General features: G+C 42.9%; 2 protein-coding genes across 2 annotated transcripts; both read right to left on the minus strand.

The window, feature by feature from the left end:
* Positions 1-294: 294 nt before the first annotated feature.
* On the minus strand, positions 295-12,599 carry atp6ap1lb (ATPase H+ transporting accessory protein 1 like b). The gene is made up of 7 exons (XM_085444040.1): positions 12,144-12,599; positions 5,506-5,543; positions 4,909-4,991; positions 3,280-3,518; positions 3,063-3,113; positions 2,683-2,926; positions 295-2,349 (listed from the first exon to the last, which is right to left on the minus strand). The coding sequence occupies exons 1-7, from the start codon at positions 12,275-12,277 to the stop codon at positions 2,113-2,115; spliced, it is 1,026 nt and encodes a 341-aa protein (XP_085300166.1). The 5' UTR covers positions 12,278-12,599; the 3' UTR covers positions 295-2,112.
* A 3,281-nt stretch (positions 12,600-15,880) lies between these two features.
* b4galt3 (UDP-Gal:betaGlcNAc beta 1,4- galactosyltransferase, polypeptide 3) lies at positions 15,881-24,384 on the minus strand. The gene is made up of 8 exons (XM_085442917.1): positions 23,901-24,384; positions 23,204-23,297; positions 22,591-23,117; positions 22,215-22,450; positions 20,561-20,751; positions 20,339-20,461; positions 19,420-19,524; positions 15,881-18,958 (listed from the first exon to the last, which is right to left on the minus strand). Exons 3-8 carry the CDS (start codon positions 22,871-22,873, stop codon positions 18,631-18,633), a joined length of 1,266 nt encoding a protein of 421 aa, XP_085299043.1. The 5' UTR covers positions 22,874-23,117; positions 23,204-23,297; positions 23,901-24,384; the 3' UTR covers positions 15,881-18,630.
* Between the last annotated feature and the right edge of the window lie 46 nt (positions 24,385-24,430).

Here is a 24,430-nt window from a genome sequence, read left to right on the forward strand (position 1 = left end):
ATTTAACTCATGGCTGCGACTGTCTTGGATGTTTCCACGAAGGAGTTTTATTGGGTATCTGCCGGCAGGTAAGACATTTTAGATCAGAGAGAGGTGAGAGGAGAGAGCAGATGGCACACAGGAGGGGGGGGCCTGGCGCCCGACCTGGACACTGTGCTGGAAATCTGAAATTTGAATAACAGTTAACAAGATGAACAAAATGTTTGAAACAATATTATGCAGGTTACCAAAAAGAAAACATGATGATGTTTTGAGTATGTGTATTGATGTTTTTAAGTGCAGCAAACTACTTCTAATATAAACACAACAGACTTTTTTTCCTCTGAATATCTTTTATTGTTCAGTCTACATCAGTCTGTGCTTAGACAAACTGCCTCCAATCTTTTCATAGTTTGTAGGATACATTTATGACCAAAAACACATTTCACACTGCTACAGATTGACAGAACTGCCATATTGAATGTTAAGATATCTATTTACTGTCATGCTGAGTGTTTTTATCAGAAGTAATGACTTACTGATGCTGTTACTGCTGCTAGTGTGGCATCTGGCATTATAATGGCATCTATGAGTCCTGATGGATGGACGGCATTCCATAGCATTGTCCTTCTATGGTAGGAATTTGCACTGTAATTTACAGTTCAATGAAACTGGACCTTACATCCTCAGCCCAGCGTAAAACAAATAGACAAACAATGTAATATGTTAATCCTTTGTCGTAAAAATCATATGCATTGATACTTTCACCAGTCCTTGAGCACAATGTCTTACGCTTATGCTTATTACTTGTGCAGTATTTGAAGATAGTAAAGAGCTATGATCGTATAGAGATCTTAAAGTATCTACAGCTTTGTATATCCTTTTGGTTATGAGGATTAGCATAGTCATCCTGTACCTAATAGTATTTCATGATTACAATGTATATAAAAAACCTCCGCAGAGTGACACTTTTGTACATGTTGTGTGTCTCTTTTTTGTTTTGTACATAGCTGTAATGGTTAGCTTTTATTTTCACATTGTCTTATTCTGTCTCTCACCATAATTTATGGCAACTTCTTTGTAGCTTCACTTTGGCAGTCAAATCCAGTGGTGCAGATGGAGGACCGTGGCCTCCCCTGGTCAAACAACGAGAGTCGTTTCATCCCAAGACCCGCGTTCCTGCCAAGCCCTACGACGGGCCGTCTTGTGCAGCATAGTTCCTTGTAGAGTCTTTGAGTTTGTGGTTAGTGCTTTCGCACTAACCAGTGTTGTGCTAGTTGGTAGAAACCCCCTTATCTTGCTGGTCTGTTTAAAGGCCATTTCACAGTTAAGTCCCAAGCAGCAGTCTTGTTCAGGGGCAGGGTGAGAGATGCCAGAGGCTCTGAAGGGCCAGTAGTGTTGGCACATTCACTCCAGTCACTCCGATGCTAGACCAGTGGTTCCTGAAATTTCCCTCTGCTTACCAGTCCACAGCTTTTCAAGCTCCTTCTACTTCATGCCATATCTGATTATTTTAAGCTGCAACTTAAGCCAGCCTCTCTGTAATCCTCATTATTAGGAAACACTGCACTAGCCAAAGTAGACTTTTCAGCATGTAGCTAATACGGCTATCTCTGCTGTAAAACTGGCTCTTTGAAGTATTTCCTACAGCAATGTCAGAGAAAGTTTTGTCGTAAAAGCTTGTCGGCCATGTAGTACATACATTTATACATCTGATGTTAGCTGTATTAGCTACAGCTGGTAGGCTGATAAGGTGTTTAATAGCTGACTGGGGTAAAGAACTGTATACACTGTTGCCCTTCAGGGCCCCGGGACAGACCTTGACCTTTGACATCAGGGTCATGAGCCATCTCTGGGAGAGGCTTGAACATCCACAGGCTTCGTTCAAAATATGGACGCCGAGACGCAGGTCAATGAGGAAAGATGAAAAAGTATCCCACCACGGTCTACATTTACTTAAAGCAGTTAAGACTTGGAAGGTTTTCATATGAACAGGCAAAGTTGTCATTTTGTTAAACAAATATTCAGTGGAGGATACTTTTTCGATCTTGTAGTCCCTTGTGCTCCCCGCAGCCTTGCTTCTCAGCTTTCTCTCCCTCTCTCCCCTGCCATCTTCTGGCTCTTCGCTTTCCTTCACAGACTGTTTTTGTCTGGCAACTCTGCCTCTGGACTGCGGGGGAAGTAGACTGTGGCTTTGTGCTCCTCGTAGCGGTCGATGTGCTTAAGGTGTACCACCATATGCAGGGCATAGGCTAAGACGAGGAGCAGAATCAAAGATGTCACCAAGCCCATGAGGATGGCTGGTGTCAGGAAAGTAGCGCAGTCACTGGCCGATGCAAACTTGTCTGACTGAACATTGAAGGCCTGGATCTGGAAGAGCAAAGAGAAGCCAGAAAGATGAGATTAGGCTGAACTAAAGAGGACAACTGGCTCTTACTGGGCTTACCAAGCATCGAGAAACTGGCCAGATGGACAGGTTGAGACAGCCTAAGCAGATGGCTGAGCAGACAGAGTGGAAACAGACTGACAGTCTGCCAAACAGGCAGGAAAAGGACAGACTGACTGACCTATGGCCGAACAGGTGTAGCACGAAGGCAAAAAGCTGGCAAACATGCACACGAATAGAGACCAGGACAGACAAATGTGCAGACATTATTAGAAGAGTTACACAACAAAGGCTGTGCCCTTTGTGCGACAGTATACCTGGAAATCAGTGAACGTGATGTGCCAGTTAGCAGATGTGTCAGTGTGGGAGCTGGGCACTAGCAGGGTGTCGTATTTGTGCAGGCTGCTGACGTGCTGGCAATGGTAGGAGGAAGTGGCAGGAGCGTAGACCTCGCTGGCATTGAATGTAGCCTCTTGGGTCCAGTTGTAGTGGATGTGGACGCTGTCTAGTGTGAACCAGTTTTGACCAGCTGCCTCGTAAAAAGTATTGGACATCTGTAGTCTGGTGGAGGCACAGTTCAGTTTGTTAGATGCACAGTCCGCACACGACCACTTACGCTGTAAACTGTACGTTCGAATACAACAATAATGTTGAATGTGATAAATAAAACGTAGGAAGTTAGTCAGTGTGTTTTTACCTTATTACAAGACCTCGCAAATCCTCCACGTCACCAAACTTTAAAGAAAGCCTTCGGCAGAAAAAGAAACGTAAACATTTAACACAGAAACCCAGAGGAACCGTCAGTGCAAGATCAACTTCCTTCTACTGCCTTGTCTGATAACAAGGTTGTGAAATATAATGCATCATGCACAATGTTAAAGCAACTGCGCAGTAAGGGGTCCTCAGTGACTTACGTAGCTTTCTCTTTGGTGCAGATGGAGCCTTTAGTGTCCACAGGTGAGTTTGGGTTAAAGACCCTTTCAGTTAGATCGATGAAGGTGTGGTTCCTGTAGCGGATAGCGAGTCGCTTTGCCTTAAACAGAATGCAAGTCTTCCCGTTGTAAGACACGCTCAGCGGGCCATAAGGCCCCATCAGAGACTGGAGCAGCTTCCTCTTACTGTGAGAAATCCCAGGATGGTGCCAGTTAAAAGGCTGCCAACATATGAAGAAAGTCATTAAGCACAGGAGCAATTTCAAAAATGACAGTAAATCTGCAGAAAAAGCACGAGTAGCTGCACTTTTGCATTCCCAGCTTCATCCTTCTACGCTTTCTATATGTGCTTTTCCCTGTTTCAAAGGCTGGAAGTGGCTGTGACAGTGTGTTCAATAAATAAGTTAATCTAGAAATCAAAAGAATTTCTATTTGTTGAAGCCAATCAAATTAACCTCTTAAGCCCCAACGCCCCCTGATACGGGGGCAAAAGGCAGGAGATCAGTTAGGCTCGGGGCTTATGAGGATAATAAAGTATTCTGTAACCTGTGATTACTTTATATAATTATATAACGTGAGCCAAACAATTCGACAGTGTAATCCACTTATTCATTGTAAAATCATCTAAATGAAACAGTATAAAGTTTTGCTTCCCCCCCCCCCATAAAAGCAGACCCTGGTGGATCCAGCTGCTCAACAAGGAAACAGCTTCAGAGACCATAAATCCAACTTATCCTATTCCTTCATCTGTGCAGCCGTTTCTGTCACCGTTGGTCTTCCACAGCATATGTCAGCGTGACACGTGACACGTGCATACAATCGCCAACCAGCTCCTGATTTATTTCCACACCAAGCGAGCTTGACTTAGTGCACGAGCTACCGTGCCTCCTTTTTATGCATGCAGTGATATTTGATTTCAAAAGGGCAATTTAAAAATCACCTTTCTGTCAAGCTTGTCATCATGATTATAATTTCACTCGTGTGTAAAGTTCAGTGGACCAACCGCCACTTGAATGCTAAATGAGGAAGGAGCTGTGCGTGGAAAACAGGATCTTTCTGAATTTGCAGACATTTGTGTGGCAGCTGTTCTGCTGGTTGTGAAAATAGTAACTGCCTCTCTGTCTGGCTTTTTAATCTCTGTGCTCAAAGGCTACATGTCACTGGAGGCTGTTTGACTTAAGCCAGCACTAATTTACAATATATATATAAAGACGTAGTCACACTGTGATATTACTCTTAAATAACTGGGTATGTGTGGCAATTTTCCAAAACATTTTAAAACTAGTCGTTACTATAACAGTAATGATATAAAAATCTTTATAAAAGAATCAGTTCACCAGTATTAACTGATACAACTGGATGCAACAGCGTATGCAGCATGTTTATTGCAGAATTTTCAGTGGCAGCAGTCCTGTGTGTGGGTGGCAAAGATGTTTTACCTCTGGTGAATATGAGACTACAATATTCCCACATTCAAGGTCATGCAGTATGGCTGAGTGAGCATGCTCTGTTTTGTTTGCGAGCATCCTAGTGTGTGTTTCGGTGTGTATCTGTATGTGCGAGCGAATGGCTGATGGTGGAGAGAGCCAGGCAAGAACAGAGAGACTGTACCTGCAGTATTCTCCTGAGTGGGTTTTCCTCTTCGGGCGTCAAATAAACCTCTTCACTTTCTAAGCCGTACTCACCATCTTGACCTGAAAACACGCACACGTTACCGCATCGTTGAAGATGTTGGTACACAAAAAAGGCTGCTTGCAATACTGCGTTACAGATTGCAACATAATCGTGGAAGTTCGCACGATATTAAACGCACACAGTCACAAAGAGGCTTTGTGTGCACCTCATTGCTCAGGCTCGTATCTATTTCCAGCTGTTTTGCGTCATCACACTGACTCATCGGCAGTTTATTTCACAGTTACGGTGCTAAGTGTTTACAAATACTGTTTATCTGGATCCAGGAACATACGTTTATGTAACGGAAAAGAATGTTTTCATCGATTTTCCACCTTTGTGTCAGAGAGCATAAAAACAGCAGCACGTCTTCCCACTGTGTGCACGGATCGTATGTGCTCCACACTTCATAACGCTGAATGGCTCCAGTGTTGGAAAGAAATGCATTTGTCACGTCTATCCAACACATCAGTGTCAAAGTTACCATGGCAGGTTTGATTGAATCAGGCCTCGTGTCACACCAGATCTGTTACTTACTTGATGTGACTCTTGTTGCTTGTTTGGGGTTCTCTTTGCTGTGGGAAAGACAGAACACACAATCAGGTCCTGCAACTGCAACACAAAGGATCATTTTTAAGACTTTTCTTTCGTTAATAATGCTTCAATCTGTAACAGCTGCAAAAATCCATTTTCTACAAACACAACAAACACACAACAACAACAATAAAAAAGGTCGGTTTACATAAAATTGAGTATTATGCAAAAACATGTGCATTTTAATGTACTGCGTGCAACTAAATGTTCCATGAAATACAACAAAACGAGCTGTTTTATATATCTAACTGATATGTTTTATGTTTTAGCATTTAGACCAAAATGCCACCAAATGCAAGGTTCATGCCACAGCTGCTCTAAAGTAACATTAATGGTAACTAACAAAATCACATTTTAAGTCTCTGTAACAGCTGATTCAGCAGTATGTAAAAGCTTATTAGCTAAAGTGATGTTTTTAATGCTAAAATCTAATTATTACTAATTATAATCTATTATTACTGCTATCAAAGAATTTTGAAATTTACTGTTATACAAATAACAGCTGAAAAAAATAGTGAAACAAACTTTATGCAGTTATTTACTTGCATGGCTGAACAGACAATGTTGTTTTTTAGTTGTTGCATTTTATGCTGAGTAATTCCAAACTTCTCTGAACGGTTTAGTGTGCCGGCTCAAATGTGGGTGTAAAAACACGAGTTCGGCTTGTTTTTGTCTAATGAATAACAAAATCTTTCTGGTTAGACTTCTAAAATAGTCTTTAAACAGGCGAAGTCATTTCCAAACAGGTAATTATGCTTCTTTAGTCTGTTTATACGTGTATATGTGCCATATTTAAAAGACTTCTTTCCATGTGGGAGCACAGAGCACAACGACACATTTACTCATTGTATTGTTGTTTGTCTGGTGTGTGGCTTTTTCTATAAATGTGTCTTTGATTTGGGACTGACCCACACTGTGTACTGGGAACAGATTTTTCCACACCTTTGTCCTTGCCCTGCTGCTCTTGGTCTATTTAAACTCCACACAGCCTGGACTTCTTAAGCTCATCCTGATCCTTTTAACTGTCTAATCAAAGACGTGATACAACAATTGGCTTACGAAGTGGCGCTAGCTACTTCTGTTTATTGCAGCGGTCCAGCTAGAAGCCTGATCGTGACCTGCCCTCATCCATTATTTGGACTGGCTTCCTAAGCTAGAGAGTTATAATGGGCTTATAAAAGTTAAATCCCAAGATCTGTTGGAGTGAGTATTACAATTAACATCTGTCTTTTGGGTCATCACCTGTTACTTTAGTCACTTTCTCAGCCTTGTTTGGCAGCATTTCAAGTCATTTTATGAACTGCAGTACAACAAAAACAATGCATGGAGGGAACTTCTGTCATTATCTTTGTTATTTAGTTGAATATAAACGCTGCAAATTTCTTCTTAAAAGACAGAAAGAGGATGACCTGAATATTTATACAACGTTTAAATGCACAAAAGCCAACTGAAACATCTGCTGTGAAGGACTGCTCACAATTATGTTTCAGACAAAAGTGCAACAACCTCCCTTAAATCCTGTGATAAAAAGGGGACATGAGAATTTATTTTCTTACAGTTTATTTATTATTATTATTTACTTATTTTGGAGTTAAAAAATGCAGATTTATTTCACACAATTTTAATTAGGAGCCCAAGGTGAAGGTGGGATACTGAGCAGGTAAGCAGACAGCTGACAAATGAAAAGGAATCAGACGGTTAGTCTGGGAGGAAGCTGCCAGACATATCAGTGCCAGGAGACTGGAGCAGTTATTTGGCCGTATGGTGCCGTTTCCACCTGGGCAATATGGTGTAGTGAAGTGTCAGATGGATTAGGATTAGTGGTAAGAACAGGCCAGGTCCACTGGGGCCCAAGTTATGAGCGACGAGGCCCAGAACAAGATGAAGAGATTAAGGACTGATGTCAGAGGCTGCAGCGTTTAGAACTGGAGACTGCATCAGACCTGACCTCTGAAATCGTGACTTCTGTACAGAGGTCCAAGCGATTTGAACTTTGGCCATGACGACCAATTCAATTCAAAACATGGCAGGAAAATGTGTGTGAAATAAATATCTCCTTTCATTTTTATATAAAACTATATCAAATCATTATTAGAGATATATGACCTCACTGTTACTTATACAACAGGTTGTGTTTTGTTCCATGAAATAACTTTATAATTTCAGGTATATGGATAAAAAAAATATTAAAAAACAAAACATGAAATTCTGCAATAAGCTTGTGGGATGAAATACGTGGACAGAGACTCGGGCTTTCTGTGCACAGCAACAGCACTGTTGACGTTTCAGCTTTCTTGCTACATTGCTGCAGTTATCAGGTGAGCAGATGCAGGAATAATAATAATAATCATCAGTTCAGCCGCATCGGCATGATGATTTCTGCTGAATTGTAATGAGTACACGCTCTAGTGTCAGTCTCATTTATAACACACGTGTGCCAACTTTTACATCAAGTCCAAGTCGTCCTGTATTCTTATGTATACATTCCAAAGGACTCGCTCCCACGTACTGGCTCCCTAAGCTATTGTATGAAAAACAATAACAGGGTTTATGTATATGGTAAATCCAAATATTTATATTTGCCTCGGTGAATGCTGGGTAAGCATGACTGTATGAAACAGCTGCCAAAAGCACTACATTTGGCAGCAGGCAGCTGCAACTGAAACCTCACTACGTGGTAGACACTTGGCTGCTGCTCACTGGCTGCCTGCACTAATATTGGGGACATATATGATATTATAGCTACAAAAAGACTTCAAAAAGCCTTTAATATCTGATATATATTTATCTCTCTGATATTCATTACGAGTTAATGAAAACATTTCAGTTACAGAAACACTCAGATGAACTAAATCAACCACAAGCAAATAAGGACGTCTTCCTGCACATCTTCCCGGGCCTCAGCTGGCTGATAGGTGCCAGAGGAGGCTGCGCAAGTGTGCAAGTGCTAACTAAAGCCCAGCCGACTGTTCCTGTGCCAGTTTCACGATATCAGCAGACCTGGACTTCTGCAGCCCCATCATTGGCTCAGCCGGTCACACGGTGCCTGAGTGCTGAACAAACCCTTTATATAATCAAAGCCAAGCCTGAGCCACTCCTTGGGTCCCTGCAGTCCCCTCACATATAACAAAATAAATAAACCCCCTGCAAATGTTCAAACGTGCTCCCATGCATTATTCGTGTCCACTTTAACAGTATGATGATAGCCTCAATACATAATGATGACAATCTTAAAATTACAGATATTTTCAGCACTTCAATCTATCAAGCCTACACGTGGGATCTCAGTCGGTACATGTTTACTGGACATTCTTGCTCAAGCGTGCAGCTAGCTGATTATCTCGGCTCGTCTGGGCTTCTGCTGTGAGCTGCTGAGCAGAGAAAAGGTGTGGTGCCTGAACCCAAACTTGTAAACAAGTCCCATTAGCTTCTGCTAACACAGAGCGCTGCACTGTGATGCTCTGTAAACCACGATCAGTCCACCCAACCCTTTACATTCGACAGCCTTAGTACAATGAGTTTTAAATACTGTGGTTCATTCATCTCACAAACTGAATTTTTTTATTCAAAATGCAACAAAATGATGAGAGGTAACATTTCTTTAACATATATATATGTATCCACTAATTTTAGATCTCTCAGCCTACAATCACTGTCATTGTGTAGCTCAGCTGTGCATCCAGTGATGTGTTCTAACTGCTCATATTTCCTTGTATTATACCTACATGAAACTTCAAACCCAGATATGGCAGCATTTCACAATGTACAGGAAGAACTTCTATTGCTGGCTAACATTAATGTCAGAGCCATAATATTTTTTTAGGCATGCAAAACATACTCTACTTTCAATTGTTTAAAATTATTTAATCAGACAATAAACGATTATCCCTGGCAAGGCAGGAAAACATGTCTTAATCCCAGACTGTGCAGGTGTTGGCCTATTGATAGATTTATTAGTACAGATTAAGATTTGGGAGTTGGTTGGAGTCTGGCTGCTATTTCTGTGGAGCTCTGGTTGTGCTAGAGTTGTGCAAATCTTCCTACTCCTTTGAGATCAAAGGGTTAAGGGTCAGGGCAGCAGTGCTGAAACGTTATGAGTGCATTCAAACAGGGACTAGAACACACGATTGTTCACTTTTGACCTGATTTTTTTTCATTTTGTAAACACAGTACACATTTTTATGATTTTAAATAGTTAGTGAAATATTCTACAATTAGCTGCTGGTCTTTTTAACCCTTTAATCTTTCTCCAAATAGGATCACTCAACAGTCGTCTACTGGAAATCTAGCACTTTGACCTCTAATCTCTATGTTAAAGTCAGGTCAAGATACATTTCAGCACATGCTGACTACAGAACGTGATGGATACACTTTTTACAGTTACAGCCACATGACTGACAAACAGACTGAAGCAAGCATGCGTGGGACAGTGGGTGCAACTTGGAGCCTTGATGAGCTGTATATCGTATACTTGCTCTCTGTTCTTTGCAAAAAACACCGTTTTATACAAAACAATTTATATTGACAGGTTTTTGTAACTTGAGAATAAATTTACCTTAATATGGAAAAGCATGCAAGACATCTTGTGCTATTCTAGACACCACTGGGAATTATAAACACTCGGAGGCTATTTTTCACTGTACAGTGGGAGTGATAAAATGCAAGTGTGATGTCACAGACTCAAGATACTGTGTTACGGAAATGTTTGAGAAATGTATCGGGACGTTACTAATTTAAAACTGGATTCCATGGATAACTGAACTAACTGAAGTTTGATTAAAACATAAAACATTAAAACATGATCTTCTGATGTTATGTTCACAACGTCAGAGGAGCATGTTGTGAAGGTCTCCAAGACTTCTTAGTCTTGCAGCATAAAAAGGTCCAAATAGAAACAACATTTTAAACACTTCATAAGAACTTTAAACTGCAGCTACAGAACCTCCTGCGTTTGCTCTCTCAGTGTGTGATTTCCAAAATTACAACTTCATTTGAATCCTATTAGAAATTTATAGTATATATGCAAATATATATATTTAAATTGCCAAAGGTTTACTGGAAAATTTTGAATATTATTTAAAATGTATTTAATTATAACATGCTTAAAAGTTTAGATATTTAGCTATAGACAGATTATGATTTACACTAAATATGTCTATGGCTAAGAGCTTTATAATGCTGCGAAGCTCTAGGCTATTAAACTTTGCCACTTCCATATTGCATCTGCTACAGTACCAGACATCACTTCACTCACAATGTCTCGTTTCCTGCCTTTTGTCTTGTCATTACTTTCCTGCAAAACCTTCTGTCTCACTGTACCTTTCCTTCTACGGTTCCAGTGTTATGCTCCACTACAAGGCTGCTTTTATGTAACAGCATTTCGGAGTGTGTCAGCGCTGAGACCGAGGCTGCGTCTGGGGACCAGAGCTGTTACGTTGCAGAGTTACATACAAAGTTTGATCCAGGCAATAGGCTCACAAACCCCTGGAGATGTTTGCGCAGCCTTTCTCTGTCAGAGGCTATCTGTCTGGGTTTTACGACTCCAAATTGAGCTGGAATGAAAGAAATCCCGCGAGAATTCTTATATTAGGCTCTAAATCCAAGTTATTTGTGCCCCTGACTTGCAAACATGTGTACAGATAAGATTGTTCGTGCAACAAATGAAAGCATCGCAGTAATAATCTCCCACCCCTCCACAGTGTATTACCACACTCAAAGTGCAATAACAAGGGAAATCATTTGAACTATGATTAAAGAGCACTGAATGAGAAACTGTGGCTCTGAAGCATTTGTGCTATAGAGGATTGTGTGAACCATCGTGCATGGCATAGTTTCAAGAGCCTTACATGGATTTGGCACCGTATTATAGGTCTTTGCTGTGATGTCTCTGTAAGCAGGCAGGAACTGGCGCTAGCAAAAGCCCTGGCTGCTTGCTCGCTGCTGTCCCTGTCACACTGTTGTGAATGCCTGTACATCTGAGCCCTGAATATTTTATCCAGATTTGACCTGCAGGACTGCATGTGCATTATGCAGACATAGCTGGCTAAAATTCTCCTCTCCCCTCTTCCTCTCTCTCTCCCCCTCCTCTCTCACTGACTGCATCAGTAAACAGACCCCAACAGACCATCCCTGATGCATCCTCTCCACCCTGTCCCATCCTTGTTTACCTTTCCTTCCTGCTTCCTTGTCTTCTCTTCTTTCTCCTCTCCTTCCTTCCTCTACCTCTCCTGCGGGCCCACTGCCCCAACCTTATTTAGCTTCCTCTTGCCAGACCAGCACTACTGTACAGAGACAACAGCCCCATCCGTGATCGATGAGCAGCGTCTGATGCAGTCCCCAACACTGAGGCAAACAAAGCCTCGCACCTCGGCTCTTTCTGGCACACCAACACTGCCCGAACCCATAATTTGAGGCATACCCAAGGTGAAATGTCCAAAAGCGTTGCAAAGGAGAAAGAGAGGGGCGACAAAAACGACCCTAAGAGAACACATCAGCATCTCAGCATCCCTGCATGCATCTCCGTGTACCCCTCCCCCTCCCCTACACCCCTCCTCTGTTCACAGCCTTAGAGATGGATTTACCTCCTGTCCAAGATCTCAGGCACTTCGTCATAGGTAAGTCCTGGCTGTGCTTCTTCGTCGTGGAACGAGAGCCCAGGCCGGCTGAGAGCGGACAGCAAGGCGAGGGAGCAGAGGAGGAATGCGTGTGCAGCCATTGAGACAATAAGAGGAGACTGCCGCTGGTTGCGCTCCGCTTCATAATCTGCTCTTCAAGCAGCGCCCGAGACCCAGCTCCTCTGACTGGCAGGCACCGCGGCCAATCAGCTGCGAGCAGAGTCGATCGGTGTGCGTCACAGTCCCCCACTCCTCGCTGCACCTTCTCTCCTCTCGCCCTACTCCCTTCTCTGTCATCCTCCCTCTGCTGCCTCTCACTTTGCTCACCCTCCCGCATCCATTCCTGCGCTCTCGGTCTTCTTTCCCCTCTTTCATGCTCACATGGCTGCAGGCACGCCACAGAGGCTCAGTTCTTTTTTCATTTCTTCAAAAACATTTCATCATACCTATGCTACCAACAAACAAACAAACAAATAAATAAATAAATAAGCACAGTGGGCACAGACGTACTCACACGTTCGGCCACACACGTTGACACGCGCGCCTGCGCACACGAACACACGCGCAGACTAAACGGCCACACTCGTATCTCTGTGGAAAATCACCTGAGAATGACAAGGTCAGGTTGTGTAGGAGGACAGCAGGATGTGGACATGTCTTTAGGTGGCCGAAGGGAGGGGGGACACAGAGCCAGAGCTGCATGACCTAGATCGCCAGTGCGCTGCCACAGTAGCAGAATTAATTCATTTGATGTGTTGTTGTGAGCACTGAAGAAGGCCCGAGGCTGAGGAAATTGTCCACTGAGGCTGCAAATATGGATGACAGAAGCAGCTGAGCAGCCGTGGGTAAGACGAGAGCGAGGGTCCAGCACTGAAGACCCCCACGGCTGATTCCGTTTCCTCCTCATTATCTAGCCCGCATGCGTGAGACGCCGCAGGATCTCGATACGTCTTCTCAAAGGCCTATCTTTCATTTCCATATCCCATGATGGGATGATTTTCGTTAAGAGTGGTTATATAACTGCATGTGGTGACCTAGTATCGTGGTAGATTTTCACATCGATGCGTGGTAATGATTCATAAGAACGACTGCCAAGCGAAATTGTGGATACCCCGTCGCTTTCTTTCATAAAGCAAACATCACTCTGGTTCTCTAGAATAATAGTAGTGTTCAGTAGCTCACCCTCCTTTGCAGATAAAGTCTGCACACAGATAGATAGATAGATAGATAGATAGATAGATAGATAGATAGATAGATAGATAGATAGATAGATAGATAGATAGATAGATAGATAGATAGATAGATAGATAGATAGATATGTGGCTGTGCATGGTTTTGTGAGTGACGTGTGTGTTTGTGCTAAGGCTAAAATATTGCTGAATGTGTGAGAGGTCAGCTATGAGACAGACTTTTGCCCATACAGTAACAGGAGTTGACCGAAGGCTGCCTCAGCCCTCTACAGTGCGTCAGCCTGCCTCGGTCACTTCAGCAGGCCACTGTGTCAGTCTACTGCAGGGAAAGTGCAAACTAGACTGTCACTGCTGCCATCAGAGCATGACAGCATCACAAAAGACAATCAGGTGTGATGACTTCAGAAGACAGTATTACCCAGTGATGTCTCGTGACATTAGCCTCAATGCCATTCCGCTCTCGAGGATGGTCAATACAGATAGTTTAGCTTGGAAAATGGAGAAATCGCAGCAGCGATTCATTGAAACATTTGCAAAAATAAATGAAAATGCAGTATATAAGGCAAAAATTGAGTTTCTACCATTTAATGAGCTTGGAAGTCAATATTTGTTATGACCATCTTTATTCTTCAGCACAGCCTGATCTCTCCTAGGCAAGCTTTTTTGTAATTTCCTGAAGCAGTCTTCAGTGATAGATCTCCAGGCTTCTTGGAGGACATTCAAAGCTTTTCTTTGGGTGTTGGCTGCCTTTTATTTTCTTCTCTGTCAAGATGATCCCACACTGCTTCATAATGTTGAGATCCAGATTCTGGGGAGCCCAGTCCATGATTGTTAGTGTTCCACTGTGTTTTTCTGCACCGGCAGTGCGTTTGGGATCATTGTCATGGTGAAAATAAAGCCACTATCAGTCCAAATGGTTTTGCATTGTGGATTAAAATCTGATGGTACATTTCTGTGTTCACAGTTCCATCCATTTTGAGAGACCCCCAACACATTTGACTAAAATGCAGCCCAAAACCATGACCGAGCCTCCACTGTGTTATTCAAATGGCTGTAGGCACTCACTGTTGTCTCTGCTGACCTCCTATGAACATACTGACCAGGACTGAACCCAACATTTCAGAACTGGATTCATCAGTCTATATGTCTCATTGGTACTGATTCTGAGTCCAGTTCTTGTGTACTCTGGCATACCTCAGCCTTTTTCTTCAATGTTGCCCATTCTTACTAATTGCTCAGCCGCTCTTTCACTGTTACCTTTTTGATGAGCCTTCAGTGAACAACAGATGGATCAACTGAATAAATCTCTCAGTCCCGTGTCGGGACTTTGTTTTACCACTTCTTTTGTTCTCCACTAGTCTAGTTTCCTTAAATTGTTTAAGGACATACTGCACACCAAGATTCCAGCTGATAGCTCTTTAGAAATGACCTTGATGAAGCAACAATATTATTATGTACACATCCAACTATGTTATCTTTGGCATTTTTCATAGACTCAAATAAAGAAATGCAAACTTTTTAGTTTTGGACAAACTGTTAGTACCAAGTGCCTAAAAGTGCAGTTTAAAATTGGCTAAAATTATAGGAACTGACTGAAGCAAAATATACACAAATGTAAAGCTAAAGACTGTTTCACAGCACAAAAAGCACATAACATACAAAAGAATGATCTAACCACAAAAATATTTAGTACAGTTATGCAGTCGACACAATCCAAAACATTTTCTTTAGCACATGAAAAGCTGAGCTCTTGAGGGGGTTCAGGGTTTTGCTATGTTGCAGTATTACTTACATTACTGAGTCTGCTCAGTCAGACTTTAAGCAGGAATGTTGCTAATAAATTCTGATTGGTTAAAAACACACAAAAGCCTGTTAGGGCATGGTTACTGCATTTGATTACTATCAGCAGAAGTTGTACAGTAAGGAATCATTGACAATATCAGGCTGTTGATTCAGCCCCACAGTCCTCTTCGAGGCTTTGCTGCTGCTGCAGTGGGATTGGCTGTAAGGGGATGTTTTTGTCCAGCCCTGCTCATGATTTTGTGTTTTCGCCCGTTCTTGGTGAGTCACACAGCTTTTTAGATTATGAAACAGATCGAACATACAGAGCTGGGGGTTACTGTCTATTTATAGGTATGATCTCATATCCAACTTTTTAATCCTGCTTTTGATGCTTACATGGAACATTGAGGCCTGCAATACACTGGGTGATGTAACAGGTTAGTGAGGGGTTTTTAAACCACTCCACAGCATGAGTGGATGGTGATATATGACTTATAATCTATCAGCCATGCATGAGCATCTGATGTCTGCAGTCTTTGAGCTGTAGCACCATCAATCAGAGTGGTAAAGGCGGTATTCATTAAGAGGCTTTGAGTGTTCGACGAGGGTAAGTGCTTCACCATAAGCACTGCAGTGTATTGATAGTGTGGCATGCACGCTGCATAAGTGTGTGTGTATACCTGTTATCAAATGTGTGCAGCGATCATAATCATAGACAACATCGAAATGAGGCCTTATTTGATTTCGTTTTTATTGGAATACATATTTGCTCGCTATCACAACACTGTCCATCATATGCTTGCGTTGCCTTTTTTGCTGACTGTGCTCTACACTGACACACGGCGTGCACACATACACACATACACACTTTCATCTTCAAGATAACGTCGGTAAATAAGGCAGCCTCGATTGCAGACGGGCATCAGCGTCCCTCTCGGTGACGTCACTGTACGATCCGCGTGCCGTTTGTCACGAGAGCGCAAGCATCTCGTCTCTCCAGCCAAGTGAGTCTCATCATTTAAACGTCAACAACTTCATGAATAACAAATAAACAGAAACTGTTGCTATGAAATCTAGATGCTGTTTACTGACTTTGCTTTCCAACAATATATATTTCCAACACGTATGCGAAAATGTTTATAAAAACTAGCCTATTTATTAAATATAGAACAGTCTCCAGGTAAGCACATAGTTTGCTGATTAATCCAGCTGAGATTATGCCATATAATGTCCTTAAAAGCTTCCAGTGTGTCAGTGTTACATGTCATACAGGATTTTCTCCCAGATAATATGATATATGGAGGATAATATTATGATATATAACCATGTTTATAAAGCTAAGAAATGAGATCCTATTTATTCTAAGTGTTCTCTCAATGCGGCCTTTATATAACATTCTTTGCTTAAAACATTATTTCAAAATAAACAAAGATTCTTTGATTATGGTCCACAAAGCTGTCTGTTACTTTACCCTTTGAAACCAGCAGGATCAGTCACGTGATACGACGTAACCGAGAAGCCGTCCACCCAGAGCAATGCAAAGATTTGATTGGTTTAAAACGGTGAATGGCGACCGCGAATGATTAACATTCATGTCACAACTCTGCAGTTTCATTCAGTCCTTGCTCCCCTCTTGGCTGGCGCTATGCCCGACTTTGCCACTTGAGGGTGCTCACATAAAATCCAGCAGCATACCTTTAATAGTTCAGTGGCTCATCTCACGAGGCACAATGTATATGCGAGAAATGTGGAGATGTGATGTAAAGGAATGATAATCTGATCTGCAATGGAGAAGAGTGTTTCACACATCTGCACCACAAGATCCCTTCAGAGGTCTGCACATTACTATCAGTGACTCAGTACTTACACAATAAATTAAATACATTCAAATTCGCTTCAGTAATACATTACCCGTTTGTGTCACAACACAAACGTAGTGTTACAGTATGTCATCTTAAGCTATTTGTAATTGTACAGTTTTCCTAGTCAATTAGCAGCAAGAAATCCTGTCGCCCATGAATGAATCAGACTCTAGTCCCTCACCAGTAAACTATGCTCCCCTCATGAACTCTGCCCTCGCGTAAGGTAAAGAGAGACGAGCACTGGAAATAATACATCACAAATTAACAGAGAAAAAAATACTTGATGCTTTCAGATTATACGTGATCAACAGAAAATGACCTACATGCATGTCCTGATTTGGCAGCCCTGCGACCGTGTTTACATGAAGCACATTGTCCTGCTGGCTTGTCTCATCCCCTTCAAGACACAGAAGCTTCATTTCAGGGAATCAATACAGCAAAGAAACATCCATTTATATTGCCTACGAATACGTCAGGGCTTCTAATCAAAAGCTGACCTAAATCTATCCACAGTGCTGCAGTGTAACCACGACCACTTTAGATATTAAACACCATCTGAAAGTCACACGCTTTAAGTGTCGTCTGCGAGTTTGTTTGTTATTTTTAACCATACTTGACTAATCTAAAAGAAAATAATCAATCACAGGTAATATCAGAAGCACAGGTCTATCCATGTGTTGAGAGTATAGTCAAACTAGACAACGAATACCATGACCAGTCTGTTTATCTGACAGGCGTGGACACGGGCATGATAGTACTTCCTCATTTTGTTATGTGGTTGAATGCAGAGTTCTCTTCTATGTAATTTGATTGTCTATGAACTAAATGTCAGAGAGAGAGAGAGAGGCACCAGACTGTAAGGTAGGACATGTAAAACAAAACGGTAAACAAATAAAGAAGTCTCTCTATATAAATATAAACTCTAGAATTGTCCCATATCTATCGAGTTGGTCTGCGTTTGATCAATGCACAGAAATATAAAATGGCAGTTCTGAACAAATTTCCTCTAATCCCGGGTCAGCTTCGTCATCCCTGCCTTCTAAGTCTTCCCGTGTGGCAGAAGAGGTCAAACTAACCTTGTGTGGGCATCTAAAAGCAGCTATACCAGTCTATAAAACGCGCATAAAAGAGAGAAGGCACAGAAACACAAACCCACTGCAGAGTGGCGTAGACAGACAGCAGCAGTTTCCTTTGTTTTTGGGAGCAGACTGGACGAAGCCAGAGGTCTGCCTGCAACAGACGAGCCTGTGTGCAGAGGTTTTTATATATGCTGTCTCATTTTCACCGTTTGTTTTGAACCTCCGCGTGGACATGACTGAATCGCCCATCGTTCATCTTCTGGTTCTGCTGAGCACGGCCACAGACGTGTCAGCCACCACAGCCGGCATCACATTTAGCAGATGATGAGCCAAGACGAGGTGACTCAGAAGTGTTCTTCACCCCGTTGACAAAACTGGCTTCTTCATTCGAGCCGTGGTGTAATTACCCCGAACCTACACCGAGCACAAAAAGCTGCTGTACTTAAAAGTCCCGCGACAGAACAGATCTATGCTGCTTTTCTCCATTTTGTCTTTCAGATCAAACTGAAAAGGGAAGCTACAGGTTCATATGCACCTAGTCTCATTTCATCTTCTTCTTCTGCTGTGTTATTTGATTGGCTGTCTTTGACTGACCAGGTTCTGTCTTGGCCACGGTCATATTTGCTGACACTTCTTGCCTCTTTCCCTGTTTGAATGGGTCTCCTGTCTTGCTGGTGCTACGTCGGTGGGCAGGGGTTGTTGCTTTCACAGGAATGGGGGCCCTGCCCAGGGCCAGATGGGGGTCTTCTCCAATGTTGACGGTCAGGTTGGTGTACAGCGGCTCAAGCTCTTTGGAAAGCAGCTCATAGGTCAAAGAGTTAAGGCCGTCAGAGCGCCAATTGAGCCTGGTCCTTTTCAAAAGGTCAAACCTAGAATGACAAAAGCCATATTTAAGATTGTGTGAAGGTTTCACCCAGCATAAAGCTTTTCATCTGGCTCTCTGCAAGGAGGCAAAGATGTATATACTGCAAAGTGATTGCTTTTAATGACAAAGACTTTCCATAAAAGTTAATAAAAGGCTGATGACATGGAGAATGAGATAAGACCTAATTACGTTTTAGATACAATCAGTCTGAAGATACAAGCACACGCCCTGAGGGAAAGTAAGCAGAGGACAAACTGTACAAATCACTGTGTCAACAGACAAAAAGCAACAACTATAACAGTAAAAACTCAACATGGGAACAGCTGGAGACAAGAAAAGTTCATGACGTGATCAGGTCGTTTGAATATCTTCCCCTTTTACTGAGGCAGATATTCCATTAGATCAGATGAAGAAAGAGAGGTCTTTACAAATATTTTACATGCCTGTGAGTGTGCCAGTACGTACCTGCGTGGATTTTGCTCATTGCCTCTGTCTCCTTTATGCTTGATCATCTTGTAATGGCCAATGGCCACTGGAGGGCGCACAATCTTCATGCCAGACAGACGCACTCTGGATCAGCAGCACACAACAGTAAGCCAAAAACAGACTCTTAAACATGTGCTGCATAAAACTGCAAAGCTAATCTCACAAAAACAAACTTTACATAAATATCTAGCCCCCTGCGGGCTACATTTAAAGAAGGAAAAATCAGGATTACGAACAGAAGAGGGTGAAAACAAACTGCCATGTCTTATGGGTGGAAGAATATACTGCGCTTCCCTTTTTCTTTTCCATCTGTTGCTTTTGTACCACTCCAGTTATCTAAATCAACCAAAACAGGGTGTAACTAATGCTGCGAATGTTCTCTGCATGATATAATTTGCAAAGATCATGCACAAAAGGCAGTGTTTCCAAAGGTTGTGAAACATTCTTGGATGTGTTGTCCTAATTAAATTTTATTGTTGCACTCAGTTGTTACAGATTGGCAAATGTTGGAAAAGCCACAGAGTGGAAAGAGGGGAGCACAGTAAAGAAATGAGAAGAGTTTGAAAACTCTTAAGCACACAGCCTAGTCCAAGTCTGCAAGCTAGTGCATGTGAACATACCCATTGTGCCCACTGCAAGACATACAAAGAGCAAAGCCACAGCAATGGGAGGAGACATGAAGATGAAAGATGATGTTAGGACATAAAATATAAGTCAAAGCAAAAGAAAACATGCGGTACTGAAGCTGTAAACATGAGAAAATGATGACTGACGAGAGCAAGAGTGAAAAAGTACAAGAAGAGGCAAACTGAAATGGTTATGCATGGAGTTCTGATCCCAGCACGCACAGTTTACAGTTTACATCATGCAGGGTGTCTGCCTCATTTATCCTCTTTACCTGGCAGCAATGTCATCATCCTCCCCGCCCCAACCCCAGTACTGGTTAGGGAAGCCGTTCATCTTCATGTACTGGTCTGGGGTCACCGCAGATACCCCACCAAAATACTGTGAGTATGGCAACCTGGGAGGGTCACAGCACGCACAATCTTGAAAATAATGTCTCAGGGCAATGCAAATGTATGAAAGACCAGCCCCACCCTCGTTTATTCTGTGCTTCTACCTGTATCGGAACTTATCCATGGCCACCGACAGGTGTGTGGGAAACTGTTTGTGGCAGGTGTAGGTGTTGTGGTCGTTTTCAGGCAGCAGGTCAACATCATGCAGGAAGATGCAGCTCCAGTCTTCATCTCTGAGTGCCTCCCGCACCCCAACGTTTAACAGCTTGGCTCGATTAAAAGTGCTGTTTCCCCACTGAAACATCAAATGAGGCAGATTAATGTATTTACACATTAATACGTGAAGACTTAAATAAATGCAGCAGTTTTTAGAAATTCTGAACAACAGGGATATTTGAGGTAGCAGAGCACAGGGGAATTTGTTGACACTGATTAATAGCACATCATTTTAAAGATTTGCTTATTACCTGAAGGAAAAAATGAATCTCCAACTACACCACTATGGTTAAATTCAGCTGTAGCATGGGAATGTAATGTTTAATACACAGAAAGTATGACGTCCCATCTACCACGGAAATATCTGAGGTATGATTTGCTTAGATCGAGAGCTGTAACCTAAAAACAATTCACCTCTATTGCACTGGTCCAGGCAGATAAAGCTAACAAACACATATCTCACAACCATTTTAAATGAAACCACACTATAATAATAATGACTATAATTTGCAATAAAACTAGTTAGAAGTCCTACAAGAGCTGTAAAAACAGCAACATTCAAATGTGTTCACTGGACACTTTTTTAATTAGGTACACCTCCTTTCTTTGATTCTTCAATGCACAGATTCAACAAGGCGCTAAAAACAACATCTTTGTCTGTACTGAAAGGACAGTATCACACAGTTGCTGTAGAGTTATTGGAATAGCTTCCATTCCAGCACAAAACAAAGGTGCTCTACTGAATTGAGACCTGGTGACTGTGGAGGCCATTTGAGCACACTGAACTCAATATCATGTTCAAGAATCTAGATTGAGATTATTATAGCTTTGTCACATGGTGTGTTATCCTATTCGAATCAGCCATGAGAAAATGGGTACACTGCAATTGCAAAAAGGATGGATATGGATAGGTATGGTCAGCAATAATGACCATGACCAATGGGGCAGGGGCACAGCCAAGGGGGGCGGCAAGGCCTTTTCACCCAAAGAGCTGCTGAACTGCTGATTTCTGCTGTTCTCTGTAAACCCCAGAGATGGTTGTGTGTGACAATCCCGATGGATCAGCGGTCTCTCAGACAAGCCCAGCCATGATGCCACGTTTTAAGTCACTGAAATCACCTTTCTTCCCCATTGTGATGCTTAGCTGGGTTGGTTGTCATGACAACGTCTACATGTCTAAACGCATCGAGCTGCTGCACAGTGATTGGTTCATTAGATGTTTACATTTACAAGCAGTTGAACAAGTGCCCCTAATAAAGTGGTATATATTAGATACAGTCAAACCATAGCCCAATACTCCAATATCACAAGACCAATACTTTGTAGCAGCACATACACTACCATTACTGTTACACCCTTAACATCAGCAGGCAAACGTTTTACTCAGTAGCACCTCTGATCCACTAGAACAACAATCCCACTGCATAATGCTTTGCTTTTGCTCATGGAAGGCAAACATGCAGCTGCTGACAATCACACTGAACAAGACACAGGAGGAATCACTATAAAACAGCTAGCACACTCACTTATACATAACCTGACCTGCTGCACTATGTAGATGCTGTAGTGTATCTGCTGTCTCTGCAAGAAGGGGTGGAGGTGGTAGAGGAGGGCACGGAGGTGGCTCTGGCGGTTTCGGTACGGCACCACTATTGCTGTGTGGTGGCGTGGTTCACAGTCTGGAGGCCGGTAGCGTCCACCTGGCAACACTAATGGGTTTCTTTGTCTGATCTCCTCCAGAGACAGAGGAGACGAAAGATGGACAGACACGGGTCCAACTGGCCAAAGGAAAGGAGACAGAATGTTTCTGGCCTCGTTTCTATCAGCTCAAGAATACAAAGGAAATAGCAACAGTCATTTTGCGTTTCACTGTGTGCTACACTCACAAACATTTATTTGTCACCCTTCTCTCTCTCACCCAGCAATGGAGAAGGGATCTGGCAGTCTCTTAGTGGTGGGCCAGTGGCAGGGGGTCCAGTGCCAGAGTTGCGAGGCGGGGGAGGCGGTACTCCCAGATGACTGAGGTTGGTGTATACATCATGTGGTCGAGAGTAATCAAACTCGGGCTCTGTGGTGTGCACCAGGACAGACACCAGGCCTCTGAAGCCCCCAAGGGAGAAATAGAGCACAAAGGCAAACTGGAAGCCTATCAGCAAGGCTAACGTGCATGGAGAGTCCAGAGAGCGCCCACAGTACGCCATTATTCTAGGGAAACAGAGTGGAGAGATGGGAGGAGATGAGGGGAAGTATTGCAGTTAAGTGAGGTGGGGGTTGTGGAAGAGGTGGAGAATGAGCAAGGAAAGGCAGAAGGAGAGGGAGGGGGAGAAAGGAGCACTAAATGTGGGCTCAGGTGCACTGGAGGTGGGCTTCCATTTTTAGGAATGGGTGGTAGTAGTGGTGAAGCTCAGTCAGCACTGCCATCACCTTCTGACCACAAAGCGTCAGCTGAAAGAAAAAGAACAGCTGTTACCTTATGGTGACCGTTGTTGTTTGTATCATTATTACATTACAACAGTCTAGATGTCAGGCACCTGTTTTTGTACGGGTCTAATTAAAACCTGTCAGGGACCAGTAAAGCCTCGCTCCACTTCTCTCCTTCTCCTCCTCCTGTCATCATCAGGCTCTCTGCGAGGTAAAGAAAAGAACTGGATGCATAACAATGCAGCACCAGTCCTGTCCCAGCTAAAATAGGCCAGGGAATGACAAGCAGCTACAAACAAATGGCATTCATGTTTGCGTCTTTATTTAGAATGGCTTCGTTTCAGCTGACATTTTTCATGATGCACGTATGGAAGCGAGTCTGATCAAACAAATGAACCCAACATCGCAGCCCCTTTAGTCCAAACAGTTAGATGCGACAGCTATCCAAGCGCGAGTGGCTTAATCACTTAATATGATGCTAAGTTTCCCAGGGAGACGACAGTTCATTCACTTAAAAACAAGAAGAAGAATAGGAAGTGGATGAACGCAAAGGCGCCGTGGTTATGACCGGGGACAACCTGCCATGCAGGTGATTAGCCTATGAGCATCCATCTTTAGGCCCATGCAGTGAGCATGTATTGCAGTATTTACATAACTAAAGGGAAAATATGTCAGTGACATGTATGCAGCAGCATTGCTGTGTACGCGACTTCTCCCGTTACCCGCAAAGGCTCTCGTTTACGTCAAAGATTTCTATTCCCAGGTTCGCGCAAGCTTCCCCGCACCCCGATGCACGAGCCGACTCACCAGCACATCCCTGCGACATGTCAAATCCAGCTCCTGGCTTCCTCTGAGAATCGACGGGCCGCTACGGTCGCTACAGCGGCGCGATGGACTATGCGATGCTGTTTTTCTCCTGCTGATGCCGGTCGATCGTCTTTGCCCTCCTCCTAGTCTCTCGTCCAACGCGAAATGTGTCCGTAGCTGCTCCGAAACCGCTGCAGACGTTTTCACACGCAAGATCATCGCCGCATACCCCTCTAGTGTCAACACAAAACACACAGACAAGTGCGCTCTGCCTCATCGGAACACGGAGGAGAGGCGCACCACGGTGACGCGCACAGCGGCACATTTGAAAATTAAAGGAGAGTGTGATTGTGCCAGCAGTGAAGATCTGACCGTGCGCAGTAAATGCTAATATGATGACGAGAGGTTGACTGTGCCATCATAAGGAAAATTTAAATGTATCCAGTGACTTTATTTCACAGGTTTTTCCCTTCCACCCAGTACTGACTGATTAGGGCGAATTTCCTGCGTCACCGCCCTCTTTTCTCTGT

Source organism: Copadichromis virginalis, linkage group LG20 (assembly GCF_057382275.1).
Source record: "Copadichromis virginalis isolate Kocher_CV1m ecotype Utaka linkage group LG20, C_Virginalis_male_GT1.1, whole genome shotgun sequence".
Lineage (NCBI taxonomy): Eukaryota > Metazoa > Chordata > Actinopteri > Cichliformes > Cichlidae > Copadichromis > Copadichromis virginalis.